General features: G+C 47.0%; 1 protein-coding gene across 1 annotated transcript; it reads right to left on the minus strand.

Moving 5' to 3' along the window:
* Positions 1-153: 153 nt before the first annotated feature.
* On the minus strand, positions 154-18,805 carry BTBD1 (BTB domain containing 1). The gene is made up of 8 exons (XM_056865720.1): positions 18,408-18,805; positions 13,216-13,372; positions 11,533-11,638; positions 9,634-9,831; positions 3,803-3,995; positions 3,470-3,557; positions 2,353-2,499; positions 154-358 (listed from the first exon to the last, which is right to left on the minus strand). Exons 1-8 carry the CDS (start codon positions 18,803-18,805, stop codon positions 200-202), a joined length of 1,446 nt encoding a protein of 481 aa, XP_056721698.1. The 3' UTR covers positions 154-199.
* Between the last annotated feature and the right edge of the window lie 1,057 nt (positions 18,806-19,862).

Consider the following 19,862-nt stretch of genomic DNA (forward strand, 5'->3'; position numbering starts at 1 on the left):
TGTAAGAATATTTTAGTTTGAGAAGAGTTCAACTGCATATACTGTCGCTGGAAATAGTAAATACTAGTTTAATGCTTGTCATGTGCAATACTTCCATTTTGTAACATGTTTGAGATTATTTACACAGCTTCACAGTACTCCACATCTCCCAACTGTCCTTTTCCCGATCTGATCTCGGCTTCATCTTGGATGTCCAAAATTACGTATAAAAAATTATTTCTGGTATTTGTCCATCTTCTATTGAGGTGCCGTTGTTGTTACCCGGTGAACTAAAAAAGAAAAAGCAAGTCTTGCTCGATGTGGGAGATTCGTGGATTACTTTCTTCAATCCCTTTGTGCCATAGTGAGAATCAGGGCCCTAAATACAAAAAAAAAAAAAAAAGCAAAGAAAAATTACTTTCTCCCCTACTAATGTTATTAATTTTAATTTAATTTATAACCCGCCCTTTCCCGAGTCGGGCGCAGGGTGGCTTCCAACAAACATACATATGAAGTACAATATATAATATGTTAAAACATAGAATAAAACTACAATCACTGACTCAGGTTAAAAGATGCCATTCTAATTTTCCTACCTACTATATATAATACCGATTATTCCTAATGTTTGTGCTTATTGTATAAGTAACTGAAGGCTGTGTGTGTGTGTGTGTGTGTGTGTGTGTGTGTGTGTGTGTGTGTGAAGTGCAGTCAAGTCGCAGCCGACTTATGGCGACCCCTTTTAGGGTTTTCATGGCAAGAGACTAACAGAGGTGGTTTGCCAGTGCCTTCCTCTGTATAGCAACCCTGGTATTTCTTGGTCGTCTCCGATCCAGGCTCTCTAGCATGAGGTTAATTCACATCAAAGTATTAAAGTAGAAGAAGAAAACCAGGACTCTGCAGGCGTGGAAGATCTATTAAGATGATCCGTCCCCAGAGCCAGATGGATCCAAATGGCTTTCTGATGGCCTTAGACGATTTTCCTGTCGATATGGTTGGCGCTCCTGTTGATGCCCTGGTTGACCTCTGGAACGAGGGAATGAGACCGGCAGTTGACACAATCGCTCACAGGTGCCCTCTCTCCGGTGTCAGAGCCCAGGCAGCCCCTTGGTTTACTAAGCCCCTCGGTTTATTGAAAGCTCAGTGCAAATCCAATAAAGACACGGGCAAAAGCTCCTTTCAGAGCAGGACAGTGATGGGAGGCAAGGAAACAGCACTTTCCTGCTACCATTGTGTCTGCACAGTGAAGACCAGCAAAGCGGCTATGGGTGGTCAGAGGCCTGTTGGGATTTGGCCTGCAGGAGATGGACTACTCAAGGCCCGCTGTGACCGTTTTGTTCAGCGCTTTGCAGTTAAAAATTCCTCACATCAGCTGCAACCTGGGACTCCATGTTAGCAGCGATGGGGTCAGATAGTGCCGGGGTGCCAACCTGTCCAACTGCGTGGGATACTTTGCAATGTATTCACTGAGGATGTGGACAGGATCCTTGGAGGTTTGAGGCCTACCACCTGCTTGCATGACCCTTGCCCTTTCTGCTTACTTAACTCCTGCAGGGGAGGGCTTGCTGACTGGGTTCGAGCAGTAGTTAATGCTTCCTTAAGAGAGGGGGTGATCGCCTTGAAACAGGCAGTGGTGCGTCCACTTCGAAGAAGCCTGTACTCGACCCAGGAGATCACAATAATTATCAAACAGTTTCAGATGTTTCACTCTTGAGTGAGGGGATCTTTGTTTCGTTTGGCATTCCCTCAATGATCCCTCCTTCCTAACCAATGTTTTTTAATGTATTTTAACGCTGTTTTTAACTCTCTTTAAAGTGATTTTAAGGAGCCCCGTGGCGCAGAGTGGCAAGCTGCAGTACTGCAGTCCAAGCACTGCTCACGACTTGAGTTCGATCCCAAAGGAAGTCTGTTTCAGGTAGCCGGCTCAAGGTTGACTCTGCCTCCCATCCTTCCGAGGTCGGTAAAACAAGGACCCAGCTTGCTGGGAGTAAAGTGTAGAGGGCTGGGGAAGGCACTGGAAAACCACCCCATAAACAAAGTCTGCCTAGTAAACGTCGGGATGTGACAACACCACATGGGTCAGGAATGACCCGGTGGTTGCACAGGGGACCTTTATCTTTTTTAAAGTGGTTTTAATAAGGTATGTTTGAGAGGGGTGTGTGTGCTATTTTAATCGTTTTATAATATAAATTTAATTTGAATAGCTGGCCACCTCGACAGGCCTTGTAACGTAAGAAAGGTAGGATTTGGACTGTAAATATATAAATAAAAAAGGTACAAGCTGTCTCACACAAAAATTTTTTAAATAAATGTAGTTGCCCATTTGTAGATTCACACAGGGGGGAAAAAAACCTCAAGCATTTACAATCTTACTTTCAGGGTTGCGCAGGCAGTGTAGCATACTGTCGGCAGAATCTCTATAGGTTCTTTGAACATAACTCTGAAAGTACTGGCAGTTCCATCGCAGCTAAATCCGGTGTCATTCTGCCCGAGCGTCTGGTTTTTCTCATATTCGATTATCTGCATTGAGGCACAACAAGAAGTTGTGTTGTTCCTTTAACTGCTTCCCCAAATGTTTCATTCACAAAGGACCAATGACCTGGGTTTGATTGTTGCCGCCTCTGCATCTCGCATTTTAATCCTCCTGCTCCTCCTCTTCAAGGAGCGCAGGGCAGCTTATGTGTTTCTTCCCTCCCTCAACACCTTTACATCCCATTTGGCTTTCACCACCCATCAGACGGCCAGATGGTGGTAAAGAGTGGTGGTTAGGAGAGGTGGACTTTAATCTGGAGAACTGGGTTTGATTCCCCATCCCTACACATGAATGGTGGATTCTGATCTGGAGAACCAGGTTTGATTCCCCACTCCTCCACATGAGCAGTGGATTCTAATCTGGAGAACCAGATTTAAATCCCCACTCCTCCACATGAAGCCAGCTGGGTGACCTTGGGCTAGTCACAGCTCTCTTAGAGCTCTCTCAGCCCCACCTATCTCACAGGGTGTCTGTTGTGGGGAGGGGAAGGGAAGGTGGTTGTAAACCAGTTTGATTCTTCCTTAAGTGGTTGAGAAAGTCGGCATATAAAAACCAACTTCTCTCCCCTTTTAATACATAAATCTAATGCCTCTGTGTCTGACATAATGCCTCTTTATTAAGTGACAGGGACCCCAAGGCTACATTGTCAGTGGCAAGATTTATTTCAGTCCTTATATCCCTCAAACATTAGATTTAAAATTACGCTGCTCAAGATCAATAGATCAAGGAGCTTCTAAGGGGGAAAGGAAAGGAAAAAACCAACTCTTCTTCATCATGTACAAAGCAGGGCTTTATCTGACACCTTGTTATGAATGTACCACCTCATGCTCAAACAGCATAATGGATTTTCATAGTATGCACCTGATACTAGATGCCAGAGCGGCATGCTTGAAATACAGGACTGTGCATGGGGGGTGGATCAAGGGCAATGTACTTTGCAGTTTGGAACTATAATACCTGAATATTAACTTGATAGTCTGTGGGTCCGTGAATAGATCCATATAATCCAAATCCCACTATGGAAATTCTTCTATTGACGGTGAACCTTTTCAAAAAGATACAGAGGTCAATGCATTTGAAACACAAACACGTCAGGTACAGAGAGGGAGATTGTAATGCTCTGTACTCCATCCTAGATGTTAGAAGACAGCCCCCCATGCCTAGCCAGTATGCTCACAGTACAGCTTCTGGTGCCATCCACCAAACTATCATCCTGAAGGGACTTTCTCCCAAGCACAACTGTGACAGGCAGAGGACATAATTTTCCTTGGAAAAAGGCGACCAAATTACCTGATGCGATCACTTGTTCCGCTGTAACCCCAGCGGCTCTCCACTTGCTGGAATCTGTTGATGCTGCATTCCTTTCCCCTAAGGCAGCATCTTGGCCGGTCAATATAGTCAACTCTGGGTTTAGGGTTGACTGTAAAATGCAGAAAGAGATTGACTACTTCCCGATCTGACAAAATTCCAGATTGAGCAGGACCTGGAAAAAGAGGCAATGCCGTTGAGCGGATGTCATATTTTTAAAATGCCTTCTCTCCTAAGAGGCAAACCGTAAAATGTGCTTACAGAGAGATTACTAGTTTACAAGCCTACTTGCATACCATTTACTCCACTGCTAGATTGCAAGTGTTCAACTTGGATTACCTAACCCAGGCACAAAGAAGAATGCCTGTAAGGGAGGGCTAAAACCAAACATGCGCCTGTGCGCATGGACACACGCAAGAAGTGAATTGAGGAACATTGCTGCTTGGACACTGAACTGCAACGCTCTTGGGATAAAACCGGTTTGGCTGTCCTCCTCAGCTCGACTGAAACTAGCTGAATTATCCACAAATCTTTGCTCAATGGACTTGCATACACAGACTATGTAGGTTAGGCCTGAGAACCCTTTGTGCTGGTTAGCTTTCACTTGGCAACTAATGTTTTTATAATCATATGTGACTGTATTTGTTTTGTGAATTGATATGCTGCCTCTTGAGAAACTTTCTCAAGTTAGCTCACAAAGCAAACAAAACAAAAATTAGAACAACAATTTTAAATCCAGCAATAAGACAAGCAAACATTAGTGACAAAGCAGCATTAAAATGACATTCAGCTAGGTCAGTAGTTCCCAAAGTGGGCAGTACCACCCCCTGGGGGGCGGTGGGATTACCTAGAGGAGCACCAAAAGGCAAGGGGGCAGCAGGGGGGTGCTAGAGGTGGGCCCCTTCAACTGTCTTGCTAGATAGGGTAGGGGGTGCTGGGGTTGAGTTTGTGGAACCAAGGGGACAGTGGCCTGAAAAGTTTGGGAACCACTGAGCTAGGTAATAAGTTTTATATATAGATGTTAAACTCACTAACTAATATTTGTATATTGTCAAAGGCTTTCACGGTCAGAGTTAATCGGTTCTTGTAGGTTATCCGGGCTGTGTGACCGTGGTCTTGGTATTTTCTTTCCTGACATTTCGCCATCAGCTGTGGCAGGCATCTTCAGAGGAGTAACACTGAAGGACAGTGTCTCTCAGTGTCAAGTGTGTAGGAAGAGTAATATATAGTCAGAAGGGGGTTTGAGCTGAGTCATTGTCCTGCAAAGTATTAAAGGTAATGTGCTAATCATTGTCCTGTAAGTATCAAGATAATGTGCTAATGAGGGTGTGGTATGTTAATGTGGAACCATTGTTTTGCACAGAGAAGCCATTGAAATTCATAAACATCAGCACAACTTTAACAGAAGAGAGTTTAAGAATGAATAAGTCTTGGCTTCCTGCCTGAAAACCTCCAGACTAACGAAGACTACAGTCTACAATAGCCATGTGGATTAGCTTTGGATTCCACATGTTAACAGATCACTTCAGGATACAATGGTTCCACATTAACATACCACACCCTCATTAGCACATTATCTTGATACTTACAGGACAATGATTAGCACATTACCTTTAATACTTTGCAGGACAATGACTCAGCTCAAACCCCCTTCTGACTATATATTACTCTTCCTACACCAGTGATGGCAAACCTTTTAGAGACCGAGTACCCAAACTGCAACCAAAAACCTACTTATTTATCGCGAACTGCCAACACAGCAATTTAACCTGAAGAATCCTCCTGAAGAATCCCTGTGAAGGAACCATGCAAAATAACAGCAGCGGGTTAGCTATGCACATGCTAATGGCTATGCAAACAGGAACAAAGGAGCAGGCGAGTGGGAGGGGTGGAATTTCTTCTTTTGCTTCGAGACCGTGAATAGGCAGTTTTAAAGTTGCATTTTTAAAAAGTGCTTTGAGTGAGCATCAAAACTGACCATGCATAAATGGCCAGGGTGTCTGTTGTTGGGAGGGGAAGGTGATTGAAAGCCGCTTTGATTCTTCCTTAAGTGGTAGAGAAAGTAGGCATATAAAAACCAACTCTTCTTCTTCAAAGTGAAACTTTATATTTGTAACTGAACTGTCAGGAAAAGAGGTAAATGATTGCGGGGGGGGGGGGGGAGGACACCTGGCAACCCTAAGGCAAATAGATGAAGCAAAACCTGGTCTATGTTCAGAGGGTTCTGTCCGAAAAGAGGGGTATGATTTTGTCCCGAGTCCAGGGCCTGGGACGGCCCCTCGGGATTATTCCCCAATCCCGACGCCGAGCCCTACCCTCCAGGAGACCATCGACCCCAGGAGGAGAAGCCCCACGTACCTGGCTGGGAGGAGGAAGAGACGGAGGCGACCCCGCTCGCAGGCGGCGCCTCTGAAGCCAGGAACGTCTGGGGAGGCGCGGAGACACCGAGTGCTGACGTCGCCCGAGAGAGAGCTTGGCGTCCCGTGGTGGCAGCCCCCGCCACCAGGGACGAAGCAGGGACGCCCGCACACGAGGAGGCAAGCTCCTCGGGACCCGGTGGAGGCCAGGATTCGGCACCGTGTCCCTGCGGGACGGGGAGGGAAAGGCGCGGGGGGCGACAGCACCCAAAACACTCGGCTGGAGCAAGAGGGGAGGGGGAGGAAGGCGGCAGCTGCAGGAAGGAGGGAGACAGGAGTCTGCTGGTCCAGACAGGGCGAGGAGCAGCTCTGCACTGGAGCGGAGGAGCGAGCTGCGCAGAGCCACCCAACGCTGGTGGGAACGTTGAGTGGGAGGGGCCAACCCCAGGCGGGATGGGGTGGTCGAGCACGGCAGCGAGACCGCAGGAACAGGGGAGGCGAGAGTCTGATGGCCCAGGGAAGGCGAGGCCCAGAGGGTTTAAGGGGGTGGAAATCCCATAAAGGCGGAAGAGGAGGCAGAGGAGGAATGAGACAGTTGGGTGTGCTGGGCAAAAGCCATAACACCCTCTGCTAGGAGGAAAAGCGGAGGAGAGCGTCCTAGCCAGACGTGACGGCTCCACGCGTGCCGGCAGAGAGGGCTACGGGTGCCAAGTCGGGCACGCGTGCCATAGGTTCACCAACACAGTCCTACACACTTGACACTGAGACACACTGTCCTTCAGTGTTACTCCTCTGAAGATGCCTGCCACAGCTGCTGGTGAAACGTCAGGAAAGAAAATACTAAGACCACGGTCACACAGCCCGGATAACCTACAAGAACTGATATTTGCATGTTGCAATATTAATTTTTTTTTAAACTAAAAACAAATGACATTCAAAATATTGTCGAAGGCTTTCACGGTCAGAGTTCATTGGTTCTTGTAGGTTATCCGGGCTGTGTAACCGTGGTCTTGGTATTTTCTTTCCTGACATTTCGCCAGCAGCTGTGGCAGGCATCTTCAGAGGAGTAACACTGAAGGACAGTGTCTCTTGGCCAACCTGAGAAATCAGCAGTGGCTGAACATGGACTGACACAAACAGGACACAGGGTCTTATTCCAAACTCTCTTCTTTTCTGTTAAAGTTGTGCTGATGTTTATGAATTTCAATGGCTTCTCTGTGCAATCTGACAAAATAGTTGGTAGAATTGTCCAGTCTTTCAGTGTCTTGGAATAAGACCCTGTGTCCTGTTTGTGTCAGTCCATGTTCAGCCATTGCTGATTTCTCAGGTTGGCCAAGAGACCCTGTCCTTCAGTGTTACTCCTCTGAAGATGCCTGCCACAGCTGCTGGCGAAATGTCAGGAAAGAAAATACCAAGACCACGGTTACACAGCCCGGATAACCTACAAGAACCAAATGACATTCAGCAACATAAAATCGTAATCCTTAAAACAGCCCACATGCTAGGCCATAAGAGACGGAAACCTTCAGTTAAAAGCCTGAGTAAAGAGAAATGTCTTAGCCTGGATTCTAAAAGGCAACACAGGCGGAACCAGATGAATAATTTCCTCCAGTAAGTGCCCTGTAAGTAATAGGAGTGCCTCCTGCAACATGTCTGTGGGATTAAAGAGGCTCTAATTGCATTACTCTGGTCTCACTGGTTTGTGTTCGCAGCCACAAAACCGTTTCCTGTGGTGGGGTACCGCTTTTACTTAGCACAACCTATTAAAGAGCTTATGCTCTCTCCGATTTGTAGTTTAATACTAAGTATGGTGTTCAGAATGTGCCATAGATGAAATATAAAATGGTTGTATGAAAATGTCATTAACAGTGCAAGTTTTACAAAAGATACACTTCAGGTGATTGAAATCATAGCCAATGGTCTTGAAATTGTTATTCCTGTAAGACCGGAAACAATTTTATTGAATTATTTTCCAGACAAACCAAATGATATTCAAGTTAAGTTTCTCCATATGTTAACGGCTGCTAGAACAAATTTTGCGAGAAATTGGAAAAGCAATGAATTCCCTGACTTAAATAATTGGCTTGACAAGGTTAAAGAAACCTACGCTTTAATTAAGCTGACGTACTATAATAATGATAAAAATACAGAAGAACTGGACGCTCGCTGAAATTCAACAATTTAAAGGATGGAGAAAGCATTCTAATGTGTAAATTGTAGAGAGGTAGTGATATAATAATAATGTGGATTTTAGATAAATAGAGCATTATTTGATTAAGTGCTATGGGTATTTTAGTTATATTGGAAGTTTTAGTTAGTTTTTAAAAAAACAATTTGTATCAGTAGTTGATTTTTTTAGTAATGTTATATCTATGTTTTTTTCCTTCTTTTATTGTAAGATTAAATGTTAAAAAAATACACTTCAACACACTTGAATACCCCCCAACATTCCTTGTTTCTGTCCAAGGCAAACATTCCAAGCCAAAACAGCACAGCTGGTGGTTTATTTTAATTTCTTATCTGCTGTTTAACCCAGGACATTAACAGATTATTTTTACCCCGTTAAATAACCAACTCTACAGATAACAGTTTGTAGCCTCAATTGAAAAGTCTTCGTCAAGATCACAGATCACTGTTTCAGGGTGTGTTACATACATTTTTTCAGCAATTCATCAACCAAGAAACCCCCTCTCTTTTTTTTTTTTTAAAAAAAAAAAACAGATTTAGGAGGGAAGAGAATGCAATTTATTAGAGGGGAGGGTGTGTGGGAATGGGCTCAAAGCACAGCCAAACAGCATATTCTGCTGAACTAAAGCTGACAATGTGCTCGCCAGACTGAATGTTCTCCCGACAGCTGAACTGAGCGGTCAGTTTGATAAAATTCCATTTTCAGATAGGCTAGGTGTTTGTGCATCAGGAGCAACTGAGACAATAGATCTCCTATTATTTTGTGATCTACGGGCTACACCCAGGGCCACTTGGATTGTGCCCATTCTATCAAGATATCATCTGCCTTTTAACTGTTAATGAAATGTGATATATTTTAGAAAGCAGATGTTCCTGTGACTTAGTTATTGCTTGCTCAAAGTCCGTCAGTTTTCTCACATTTCCTTTGTTGTAACAGTCAATCTTCAAACTGTGAATTACTTTGTAGTAGGTAAACCAAGAGATTTTCCGGTTCTCATTTTGAAGATCTTGTAATGTTTTTATTAACAATTGCTGCAGTCTTATGCGCGCTTACTTGGAAGCATCTCCTGGGGAAGTTAATCACATTTGTGACCACACACGTTATTATGACTCACACAAGCATTCTGTAGTTCTTCCTTGCTTTTTAAGCTCCCCATCTACCACGTACACACAGGACTGGAGCATTAAAGCACATTTGTGGCCTTGCACGCTAAAGACGCATCGGCGTTCCCCTTTCCCCGACAACACTGACATGATCCACAACATTACCTGCCGCAAACTCTTCAATAGTCATCAGTGGGAAACGGATTAAGGAGAGGGCTTTGCCAAGCACCTTCTGCTTATTTGCAGAGGTGACGGGTAGCTGTTGTCTTTGACATTCTGCTTCAGCCCAGCGGACGACGGCTCCAAAAAGTCTGCTCTCTCGAATACTGAGTGTGTCTCTTTCCAAAACTGCACATAAAGTGTCTGCAGTGGGGGGGGGAAATCATCATGTTATCTGCAGATATAGAACTTTCTTTTCAAAGTTTTATTTAAAAATTCCTCAGGCTTCTTTCCAAGAACAATTAGAGTTCAAAATTACTTCAGTAGTGTATTAGCCTACATGTTTCTTTTTGTGTGTCTAACAGCTTATCAGATAACACAAAATTGTCTCACATGAAGAGGAGAGGGCTAACTGAAGCAGCCTGCCTGGCAAAGGCCAGCATACAGCAGAATTCAGCCTCACCTCTGTTGGTCGATACAGTAGGGCAGTCAGTACAGGTGGCTGAAGCTGGGCCTGCCCAAGAGGCCAGTGGCACACCAACCCGGAAGGGTAGGGCAAGGGAGGAATAGCCCTGTGGGGGTGGCCCTGAGCCTTAAAGAACCAGAACCAGCTGGCTGCAGGGAGGCGGGGCAGCCATTTAAAGAAGGTGAAGGGTGATGCTGGAGGCTAGCCTGGCCCAGTCACACCTGATTGGCAATAGCTCCTGCCAAACAACCCAGGAGGGTGAGGTAGGCAGGCAGAAGAAGGGGCGGGCATACCCCACGGAGAACAGGGTAATGCTCCTGCTAACTAACCTGCTACAGAGGAGGACAGTAGAAGTAGCAGGTTAGTTGGTTTTTACATGCTGACTTTCTCTACCACTTAAGGAAGAATCAAACCGGCTTACAATCGCCTTCCCTTCCCCTCCCCACAAGGGACACCCTGTGAGGTAGGTGAGGCCAAGAGAGCTCTGTGACTAGCCCAATATCACCCAGCTGGCTTTCATGTGTAAACCAAAAATATATACACTAGTGCTGTATCAGTATTGTGTAAACACTTACCTTTTCATCTTTGTTAGAGTTATGCAAGGGTGGTTATTATGTAAGATTGATTGTTACAATTTTAGATACATTGGCTGAAGAAGCTTAACAGCGAAAACGCGAGAATTTATTCCGGGAAAAGCATTTCCAACTTCGCTCATCTTTCTCCATTGCATCGGAGTTTCCCGACTCTCCGCCCTATGGGGCGAAGATTACCACAGCCTTGTGTGTTTGATGTGGTCCTTTGGACGCTTGTTTAGAATCACACCATGACTTGAGTGAAATAACTCTTGCGCCTGACCACAGCTTACTTTTTTTCACCTTCATGGGGTTTGTTAGTACTTCAGTCCCTTTTCGCTTTCTGTATATGTATTTGGGTTAAACATTTATGAATATAATTTTCTACACTGTAAATATTATAAGCACTATAGTGATAAGAATAAGAAAAAGTTTTGAAACTCAAACCATATGGTAGAGAATTTATTCGTTTTGAGCCCATGTGCTGGCTTTCATGTGTAGGCATGGGGAAACAAATCCAGTTCACCAGATTAGCCTGCGCTAATCATGTGGAGGAGCACGGAATCAAACCCAGCTCTCCAGATCAGAGTCCACTGCTCCAAAGCACCGCTCTTAACCACTACACCACGCTAGCTCCCTGTAGAATGAGACGAAGAATACCAAGGGTGCTGTTAACGCCTCCTCTCTAGTCTGAGGCCTCCAAGAGGGACTTGGTGGGTGGGCTGACCCAGCCTAACTCTGACGGTGCAGCAGACACAAATGTGTGTAATGTAGAGGCTAGAAGGACAACCAGAACAACCAGCATCAGAAAAGCGACCAGCGAGGGTTCCCTCAAAGTTCATGCCCAGCTTTTAGAGGGCGCCTTACCTATGTCGATATCTGTGAAACCTTCTGCGCTTATCGCGTCCATCGTACTTTTGTCGATCGTATCAAGGCAGAGGCTGGCCAGCTGCGGCTCATCGAATAAACGAGCCTGCACAGAGATATGCTGAGAGTCATTGTGCAAATTCCACATTGCCTGAAGCGTTGTAACGGAGATGGGGGTTTCTAGACTGAAACCCCGCTCAAGTTCACTTCCTTTACTGCCTTTTAATATCGAGATATTTTACGCATGCAGACTGCAAGCCCCCTGGTCATTCCCCTCTGCTCTTAGAGGCTGTGTTCTGAAAGAAACCACCCTGGTCTACAGCTAACGTTTAATCAGGATTTGAAACCAAGATCACAAGCTGGTATCAAATCTTTCTTAAGAGGCTTTCTGATGTAATCTTAACCGTCGTGAATGTTGCTGCCACTGAAAAACGTTTAGTCACAGTTACAGCAGAGGGGGAGGAGGAATCTCCTACCAAGCAGGGGTGAAATGCACAACCTCCACTCCCAATCCTTCTACTGCACTTTGTTCATCTGCAGTAGCCATGAGACTTAAAGCATGAATGATTCTAAGCACGTTTGCTCAGAAGTCAGTCCCATCGCATCTAGCGGAACTTACTCCTGAGTGAGCGAGCGTAGGATGGCAACTATCTTTACATAAGCATTGAGCAGGAAAAGTGGGTTTGAAACAACTCGCAGTAAGGCAGAATGCTGTGCTAAAAATACATGAATTACAGGTAGCTGAAAATTTCTACAGAAAGAAATTCAGTTTAAATATTGTGTGTGTGTAAAGTACCGTCAAGTTGCTTCTGACTCATGATGACCCTATAAATCAATGTCCTCCAAAACGCCCTATCCTTAACAGCCTTGCTCAGATCTTGCAGACTGAGGGCTGTGGCTTCCTTTATGGTGTCAATCCATTTCTTGTTGGGTCTTCCTCTTTTCCTGCTATGATTGTCTTTTCCAGTGACTCTTGTCTTCTCATCATGTGACCAAAGTACGACAGCCTCAGTTTAGTCATTTTAGCTTCTAGGGTCAGTTCAGGCTTGATTTGATCTAGAACCCACTGATTCCCCCCCCCCCTAAATATTAGAGCTAGATAAATCCAAAAAGCCTTTGCCTACAACTGGTCTGAAATTTTCCTGCCAGGTCAATTTTAGTGTCACATTCCCCCAATTACAACAAACAAAAATATGGTAATTAAAATCTCCTGCCTGGCTCATGATACCTTTTTTCCCCTTAGTGATGAACAAATATCCCATGACTATGTAGCTGACTAACATGCGCCTCGAGGTATCCTTAAACTTACTAGGTAGCACTGAGCTTGGGAGAAAAAGCCAGCAGAAAAGTAGACCAATGTTTCAATAGTCTGTATGTCCTAAGATGGTTTCTTAGACTGAAGTCTTCCGTAGAAGACTCAGAACAGAACAGAAACACCTTTATTGGCATAAACATCATAAATTACATAAGGGTCAGTGGTCTGTAGAAGACTCAACAGGAGGTTGTGTTAAGCTTTCTCTTTGCCGCTAGCATTCACACTTGCAGCAACTAGAACTGCTGTGCTACGGATGTATTTCTATATGCTACAAAAATCCCCGCAGCAAGGCTATTAATACAATACTCCTAATTAGTTCAGTAAGTACACAGCAGCATCTATAACAAATCAGAAGTTAAAACAATTACCTGAGTTAGCAGCATAAAAGCATTATCTGCCCGGAGGTGCTTCGTGAGAAATTCTACACAATGAGCTTCCAGGGCCGGGACGGCATACTTCTTGGCTGTGTAGAGTGTGGTCATAACGGTTTCTGGCCCAATCTGGACTTCATCTGAATACAAAAACCTAGAAATCAAAGTGAAAGTTGAGAAGAACATCCAGACCAGCTAAGTTGTCAGTAATTAAACAGGAGCGCACAATAAAGGCGAAGGCAGTCAGTTCACGACCTCTCAATTTACATACAATTTCAAGTTATTCCAAACAAACGATTCCTTGTTGTACTGACTGGATGAAGCAGATAGAAGCTGGAAGTTGGCTCTACTGTTTTTAAACGTGCTCTGTAGTCACTAATCCAAAACAGAGAATCCCAATTACAAGGTCAGTACTAGTATTCCATATTGTTCTAAGAACGTGCAAATCTAGCCGTAAATGAGTGCACTTCAAGGACATGCATGAGCACACTAAACATACATTTTTGCCATTGTCCTTTGTTTTCACACACTGGCTGAAATCGTCTGGCAGTGATTGGGATTTTGCGCCTTGCTAGAAATTCTGATATTACTGATTCTAGTTGTCGCAGTGCTACACCACAGCCTCAGAAGGAGATTTTTGAAGGATGTGCAAGAAGGATACGGACAATTACCTCAACGGGATTTTAAAAAGTATTTTATAACAATATTTTGGGGGTGACAATGAACCTCTTTCAATCTGGCTCCAGGTCGGGGTTTGGAACAAGCTGCTTTGGTCTCCGGGGTTGGTGACCTCTACTGAGAACTAGAACTTAAAAGCCTTACATGGCTTGAGACTGGGGTATCTGAAGGACAATCTTCTCCCATATCTTCCTGCCTGGGAATTAAGATCACAGGGAGAGTTCCTCCTGATGGTCCCATCAATCAATCAAAATAGCAAGTTTGGTGGGTAAATGAGAGAGTTCCCACAATTATGGAACAACCTCCCCAGGGAGGTGCACCTAGCCCTCTCCCGTTCGATCTTTAGGAGGCAGCCGAAGAGTGCTTTATTTAGGACTGCATTTGGTTTCAGTTTACTAGCAGTCCTAAGTTGTGATTTTAAATTTTGTTTTGTTATGTTTTTGGTGTATTGCATGTTAAGTGTTTTGTCTACACTTTGAACTTTGTAAGGAAGAAAGGCGGCTGATAAACGTTTTAAATAAATAAATAAATGTGGTTTAGTGTAGGCGCTACATATTGCACGGGAAAGCTAAAAGGCAAAGCAGCCTAACCCAAGTCAAATAGAGAGTTTGAATTTAAGGCTCTAACAAATGAGAGCCAGCGTGGCGTTAGTGGTTAAGAGCAGTGGTTTGGAGCAGTGGAGTCTGATCTGGAGAACCAGGTTTGATTCCCTACTCCTCCACTTGAGCTGCGGGGGCTAATCTGGTGAACTGGATTTGTTTCCCCACTCCGACACATGAAGCCAGCTGGGTGACCTTGGGCTAGTCACAGTTCTATCAGCCTCACCCACCTCACAGGGTGTCTGTTGTGGGGAAGGGAAGGTAATTGTAAGCCAGTTTGAGTCTCCCTTAGGTGGTAGAGAAAATCGGCATATGAAAACCAACTCTTCTCACAACATTAATTTTATGGGTTGGATCCAGAGTAAATTTTCCAGGGCTAGAATGGAACAGCCGGGTTCCCTCTTATCTCTACACAATGGTGCTCCTGGAGGACAGGTGACCCTGAGGAATGATAGGGAGCAGATCTGCTGTGGGAACAGGGAATTGCTGGAAATTGCCAATATAGTCTGGATATATATTATTTCAAGGAGCCTTAAGCTGAGAGTTGTGTGGCAAAGGTTTCTTACCCAAACCAACCGCACTATTCCAACCATTCTTTGAGATCCTGAATCTTCCTCTTATTTCACATCCCACCCAACCCCCTTCTAAAGGGGAAATCTTATTTCTTTACCTATTCAGCCATTTCCTCCCTAATCCACTGCACATTCATCATCACTGCATACTGGATTCCTTCACTTCAAATTGTTCCCAGTCCGCTACGCATCCGGCCATTCCTCAAATTTCTGCAGAAAACAAGTCCAACCCAAATATCGACAGCAGCATCTGTCAGCAATTAAGGCTGCAACCTTTCTGCATGTTTACTTCCAAGCAGGCTCCACCAACCAAATAAATCCACAATTTATTGGACTGCAAGCCTCTCAAGAGAGTAGTACCCTTTGATTTGCAGAGCAGCTGCTAGTTCAAAGACTGTACAGCAGATAGATACTAACGAGAAGGTTGAGTACTTGCAAAATGTTCAGCAACTTCCCCCACCTTTGGGAATGTAACCTGTCCAGTTCCTTTCATAACTCAAGATCCGTTTCAGAGTGCTTTTACTACTCAGATCAGAGGGAATACAGTTCTTATTGTCACTAGAGGGAACACAGGGACTCCAGACTGAAGGAACTGATGAATGAGGTACTGTTGGAGCAGCCCTGAATTCAATGCATTGCTCAGACCCAAATGTTCTGGTGACAGCCTTCTGGCAGGGCTAACAAACTCCCCGAACACCACCCTCCACAATGTTATAGCCATGGGACTCAACTACTGTAACATGTTTTACAAGAGGCAACTGCTTAAGGCTACCATAGCAACATATGATGTACAGACCTACTGAAGGGGAAAGATGGATAGTAAACAGTCACAGGGCTTCTGAACAACAAGAATCACAGCCCATTTAAAGCCAAAATATATAGATTCAAGTCATTGTAGACCTGCTGAGTGACAAGCATAAACCGACACAAAATCTTGACTTCTCTGATTTGCACCTTAGAAGCACAGCATCATAGAGTTATAAGGGGCCATACAGGCCAACTAGTCTAAACCCCCTGCTTAATGCAGGATCAGCTAGAGCATCCCTGACAAGTGTTTGTCCAGCCTCTGCTTAAAGACTGCCAATGAGGGGGAGCTCATCACCTCCCTAGGCAACTGATTACACTGTCAAACAACTCTTACTGTAAAAAAATGCTTCCTAATATCCAGCCGGTACCTTTCCGCCCATAATTTAAACCCATTATTGCGAGTCCTATCCTCTACTGCCAACAGGTACAACTCCCTGCTCTCCCCTACGTGACAGCCCTTAAAATACTTAAAGAGAGCAATCATGTCCCCCCCCTTCAACCTCGTCTTCTCCAGACTAAGCATTCCCAAATCCCTCAGCCTTTCCTTGTAGGGCGTGGTCTCCTTAAGCCTTTGCTATCAAACATTTTGAAGCGGGACCCCTGTCGAAGCTTACTGTACTGCTCATGAGCCACCTGCAACAGAACTGCATGCTGCTCCCCCCAATATAAAATGCAAGCATATCACATCTATTTACACTGAACAAGTTTACATTCTATTTTTCATGCTTAGTGTTCATAGATACATCGCATTTCTGAGCAACAGCTGCGCTTTATGGCCATTTCACGCCTTATGCAGAAGCATCCCCAAATTTGCCGCTCAGCCTCCCAGAACCGACTCTCCCAGCTCACCCTGTTCCCACCCCCGGCCTGCGAGAGAGCTGCAACCTACGTTTTGGGTCCTGACTCAGGAATTGGTCTTTCACGTCACCTACCTGCCGAGTAACTGGAAATTGAACCTGGGAGGTTCTGCATGGCGAGCAGATGCGCTACCATTGAGCCATGGCCTATCTGCATGAAGCCGCCTTATACTGAATCAGTATAATGAATTTGGTCCATCAAAGTCAGCATTGTCTACTCAGACCGACAGCGGCTGTCCAGGGTTTCAGGCAGAGGTCTTTACCATCACCTCCTTGCCTAGTCCCTTTAACTGGAGAAGCCGGGGACTGAACCTGGGGCCTTCTGCACGCCAAGCAGATGCTCTACCACTGAATCACAGCCCCTCCATGAGGTAGTTTACAGGTAAAGATTTATTGTACATAGCCAAAGGTACATCACCTACCTGCCTAGTCCCTTTAACTGGAGATGCCGGGCCTTGAACCTGGGACCTTCTCCATGCCAAGCAGATGCTCTACCACTGAGCCATGGCCTATCCGCATGAAGCCGCCTTATACTGAATCAGACCCTCGGTCCATCGAAGTCCATATTGTCTACTCAGACTGGCAGCAGCTCTCCAGGGTCTCAGGCAGAGGTCTTTCACATCACCTACTTGCCTGGTCCCTTGAACTGGAGATGCCGGGGATTGAACCCAGGACCTTCCGCATGCCAAGCGGAGGCTCTACCACTAAGCCATGGCCCCTCTCCACAGTTCTCCAGGGTGTCAGGCAGACGTCCTTCCCATCGCCTCGTTCCTTTAACTGGAGACGCCGGGGATTGGACCCGGGAGCTTCTAGCATCCGAAGCAACGGCTCTGCCACTGAGCCACGGCCCCTCCCCATGTCATTTAAACCCCTACTTCCCCGCCCCTCCCCATGGCTCCCCAGGGTCTCAGGCAGAGGTCTTTCACCTCGCCTCCTTGCCTAGTCCCTTTAACTGGAGATGTCGGGGATTGAACCTGGGACCTCCCGCATGCCAAGCAGATGCTCTACCGCTGAGCCACGGCCCCTCTCCATGGTTCTCCAGGGTCTCAGGCAGAGGTCTTTCGCATCACCTATTTGCCTAGTCTCTTTAACTGGAGGTGCCGGGGATTGAACCTGGGACCTTCTGCACGACAATGCAGACGCTCTACCCACTGAGCCACGGCCGCTCTCCATGGCTCTCCAGGGTCTCAGGCAGAGGTCTTTCGCATCACCTATTTGCCTAGTCTCTTTAACTGGAGGTGCCGGGGATTGAACCTGGGACCTTCTGCATGACAATGCAGATGCTCTACCACTGAGCCACGGCCCCTCTCCATGGTTCTCCAGGGTCTCAGGCAGAGGTCTTTCGCATCACCTATTTGCCTAGTCTCTTTAACTGGAGGTGCCGGGGATTGAACCTGGGACCTTCTGCACGACAATGCAGACGCTCTACCCACTGAGCCACGGCCGCTCTCCATGGCTCTCCAGGGTCTCAGGCAGAGGTCTTTCGCATCACCTATTTGCCTAGTCTCTTTAACTGGAGGTGCCGGGGATTGAACCTGGGACCTTCTGCATGACAATGCAGATGCTCTACCACTGAGCCACGGCCCCCTCCCCATGTCATTTAAACCCCTACTTCCCCGCCCCCCCAGGCATCCCCCCCCCGGTAAACGCGCGTCGCCGGCCCTTTCCTCACGGACCTGAGCAGGGCCAGGAAGGCGGCGGGCTCCACGTCGGGCAGCTCGATCTCGGCCGAGGTGGTGGCCATGCCCCCGTTGAACATGGCGTCGAAGACGGCGCTGCCGGCGGCCAGGACGAAGCGGTGGGCCGGGATGCGCTGCTGGCCGGGGCCCCCGCCCCCCCCGCCGGCCCGCGGCCCGCCTTTGCCCACCACGAAGCGCACGTCGCTGAGCAGCTCGTTGGCGAAGAGGAAGGCGAAGCGCTCCCGCAGCGACCGCTTCGTGGCCTGCCAGTTGTACACCGGCTCCCGCTGCACCACCACGGGGGCCGGCGGAGAGGCGGCGGCCACGGCAGTCGCGGCGGCCGCCATCCCCTCCGACTCCGCCGCCGTCGCCTCAGGGCCGCCCGCGGCCGCCATCGCCCCAGTCGCCTCAGCGGGAGGCCCGGTCGGCGCCTGCGCACTCCGACCCGGTTCCTGTTCCCGGCGCCTGCGCACTCCGACCTGATTATTGGGTTCCTCCCCCCCGGCGCCTGCGCACTCCAACCAGGTTTTTTTTTCTCCCCCGGCGTCTGCGCGCTCCAACCCGATTATTGTTCCTCCAACGCCTGCGCACTCCAACCCGTTTTTTCCCGTGCGCCTGCGCACTCCGACCTGATTATTGGGGGTTTTTCCCCCCTGGCGCCTGCGCACTCCAACCAGGTTATTTTTTTTCCTCCCCCGGCGCACTCCAACCAGGTTATTTTTTTTCTCCTCCGGCGCCTGCGCACTCCAACCCGGTTTTTTTCCTCTGCGCCTGCGCACTCCGACCTGATTATTGGTTTTTTTTTCCCCTGACGCCTGCGCACTCCAACCAGGTTATTTTTTTTCCTCCCCCGGCGCCTGCGCGCTCCAACCCGATTATTGTTCCTCCAGCGCCTGCGCACTCCAACCCGGTTTTTTTCCCCGGCGCCTGCGCACTCCGACCTGATTATTGGGTTTTCCCCCCTGGCGCCTGAGCACTTCAACCAGGTTATTTTTTTTCTCCCCCGGCGCCTGCGCGCTCCAACCCGATTATTGTTCCTCCGGCGCCTGCGCACTCCAACCGGTTTTTTTCCCCGGCGCCTGCGCACTCCAACCCGGTTATTGTTTTTTTTCTTTCCCCGGCGCCTGCGCGCTTCATGCCGATTGCCTCGTACTAGCCGCCCTCCGTTTCTTCTGCGCAGGCGCGGCGGCACACATGGGAGAAGGAAAAGCGACAGGGTCGCAGAGTGTATGTGAAGTGCCGTCAAGTGGCTTCCGACTCATGGCGACCCTGTGAATGAAAGTCCTCCACAATGTCCTATCTTTGACAGCTTTGCTCAGATCTTGCAAACTGAAGGCTGTGGCTTCCTTTATTGAGTCCATCCATCTGTTGTTGGGTCTTCCTCTTTTCCTGCTGCCTTCAACTTTTCCTAGCATGATTGTCTTTTCCAGTGACTCTTGTCGTCTCATGATG

The sequence above is a fragment of the Euleptes europaea genome, chromosome 20, assembly GCF_029931775.1.
Source record: "Euleptes europaea isolate rEulEur1 chromosome 20, rEulEur1.hap1, whole genome shotgun sequence".
Taxonomy (NCBI): Eukaryota; Metazoa; Chordata; class Lepidosauria; order Squamata; family Sphaerodactylidae; genus Euleptes; species Euleptes europaea.

Bases quoted from the DNA above. Each gene is read 5' to 3' on its own strand.
- BTBD1 (XM_056865720.1), bottom strand. From the start codon at position 18,805: ATGGCGGCCGCGGGCGGCCCTGAGGCGACGGCGGCGGAGTCGGAGGGG. The intron at 9,832-11,532 runs GTAAGGCGCCCT...CCCCCACTGCAG, and splicing joins TTTCACAGATATCGACATAG to ACACTTTATGTGCAGTTTTG. The intron at 3,558-3,802 runs GTAATTTGGTCG...CTTTTTGAAAAG, and splicing joins GGAACAAGTGATCGCATCAG to GTTCACCGTCAATAGAAGAA.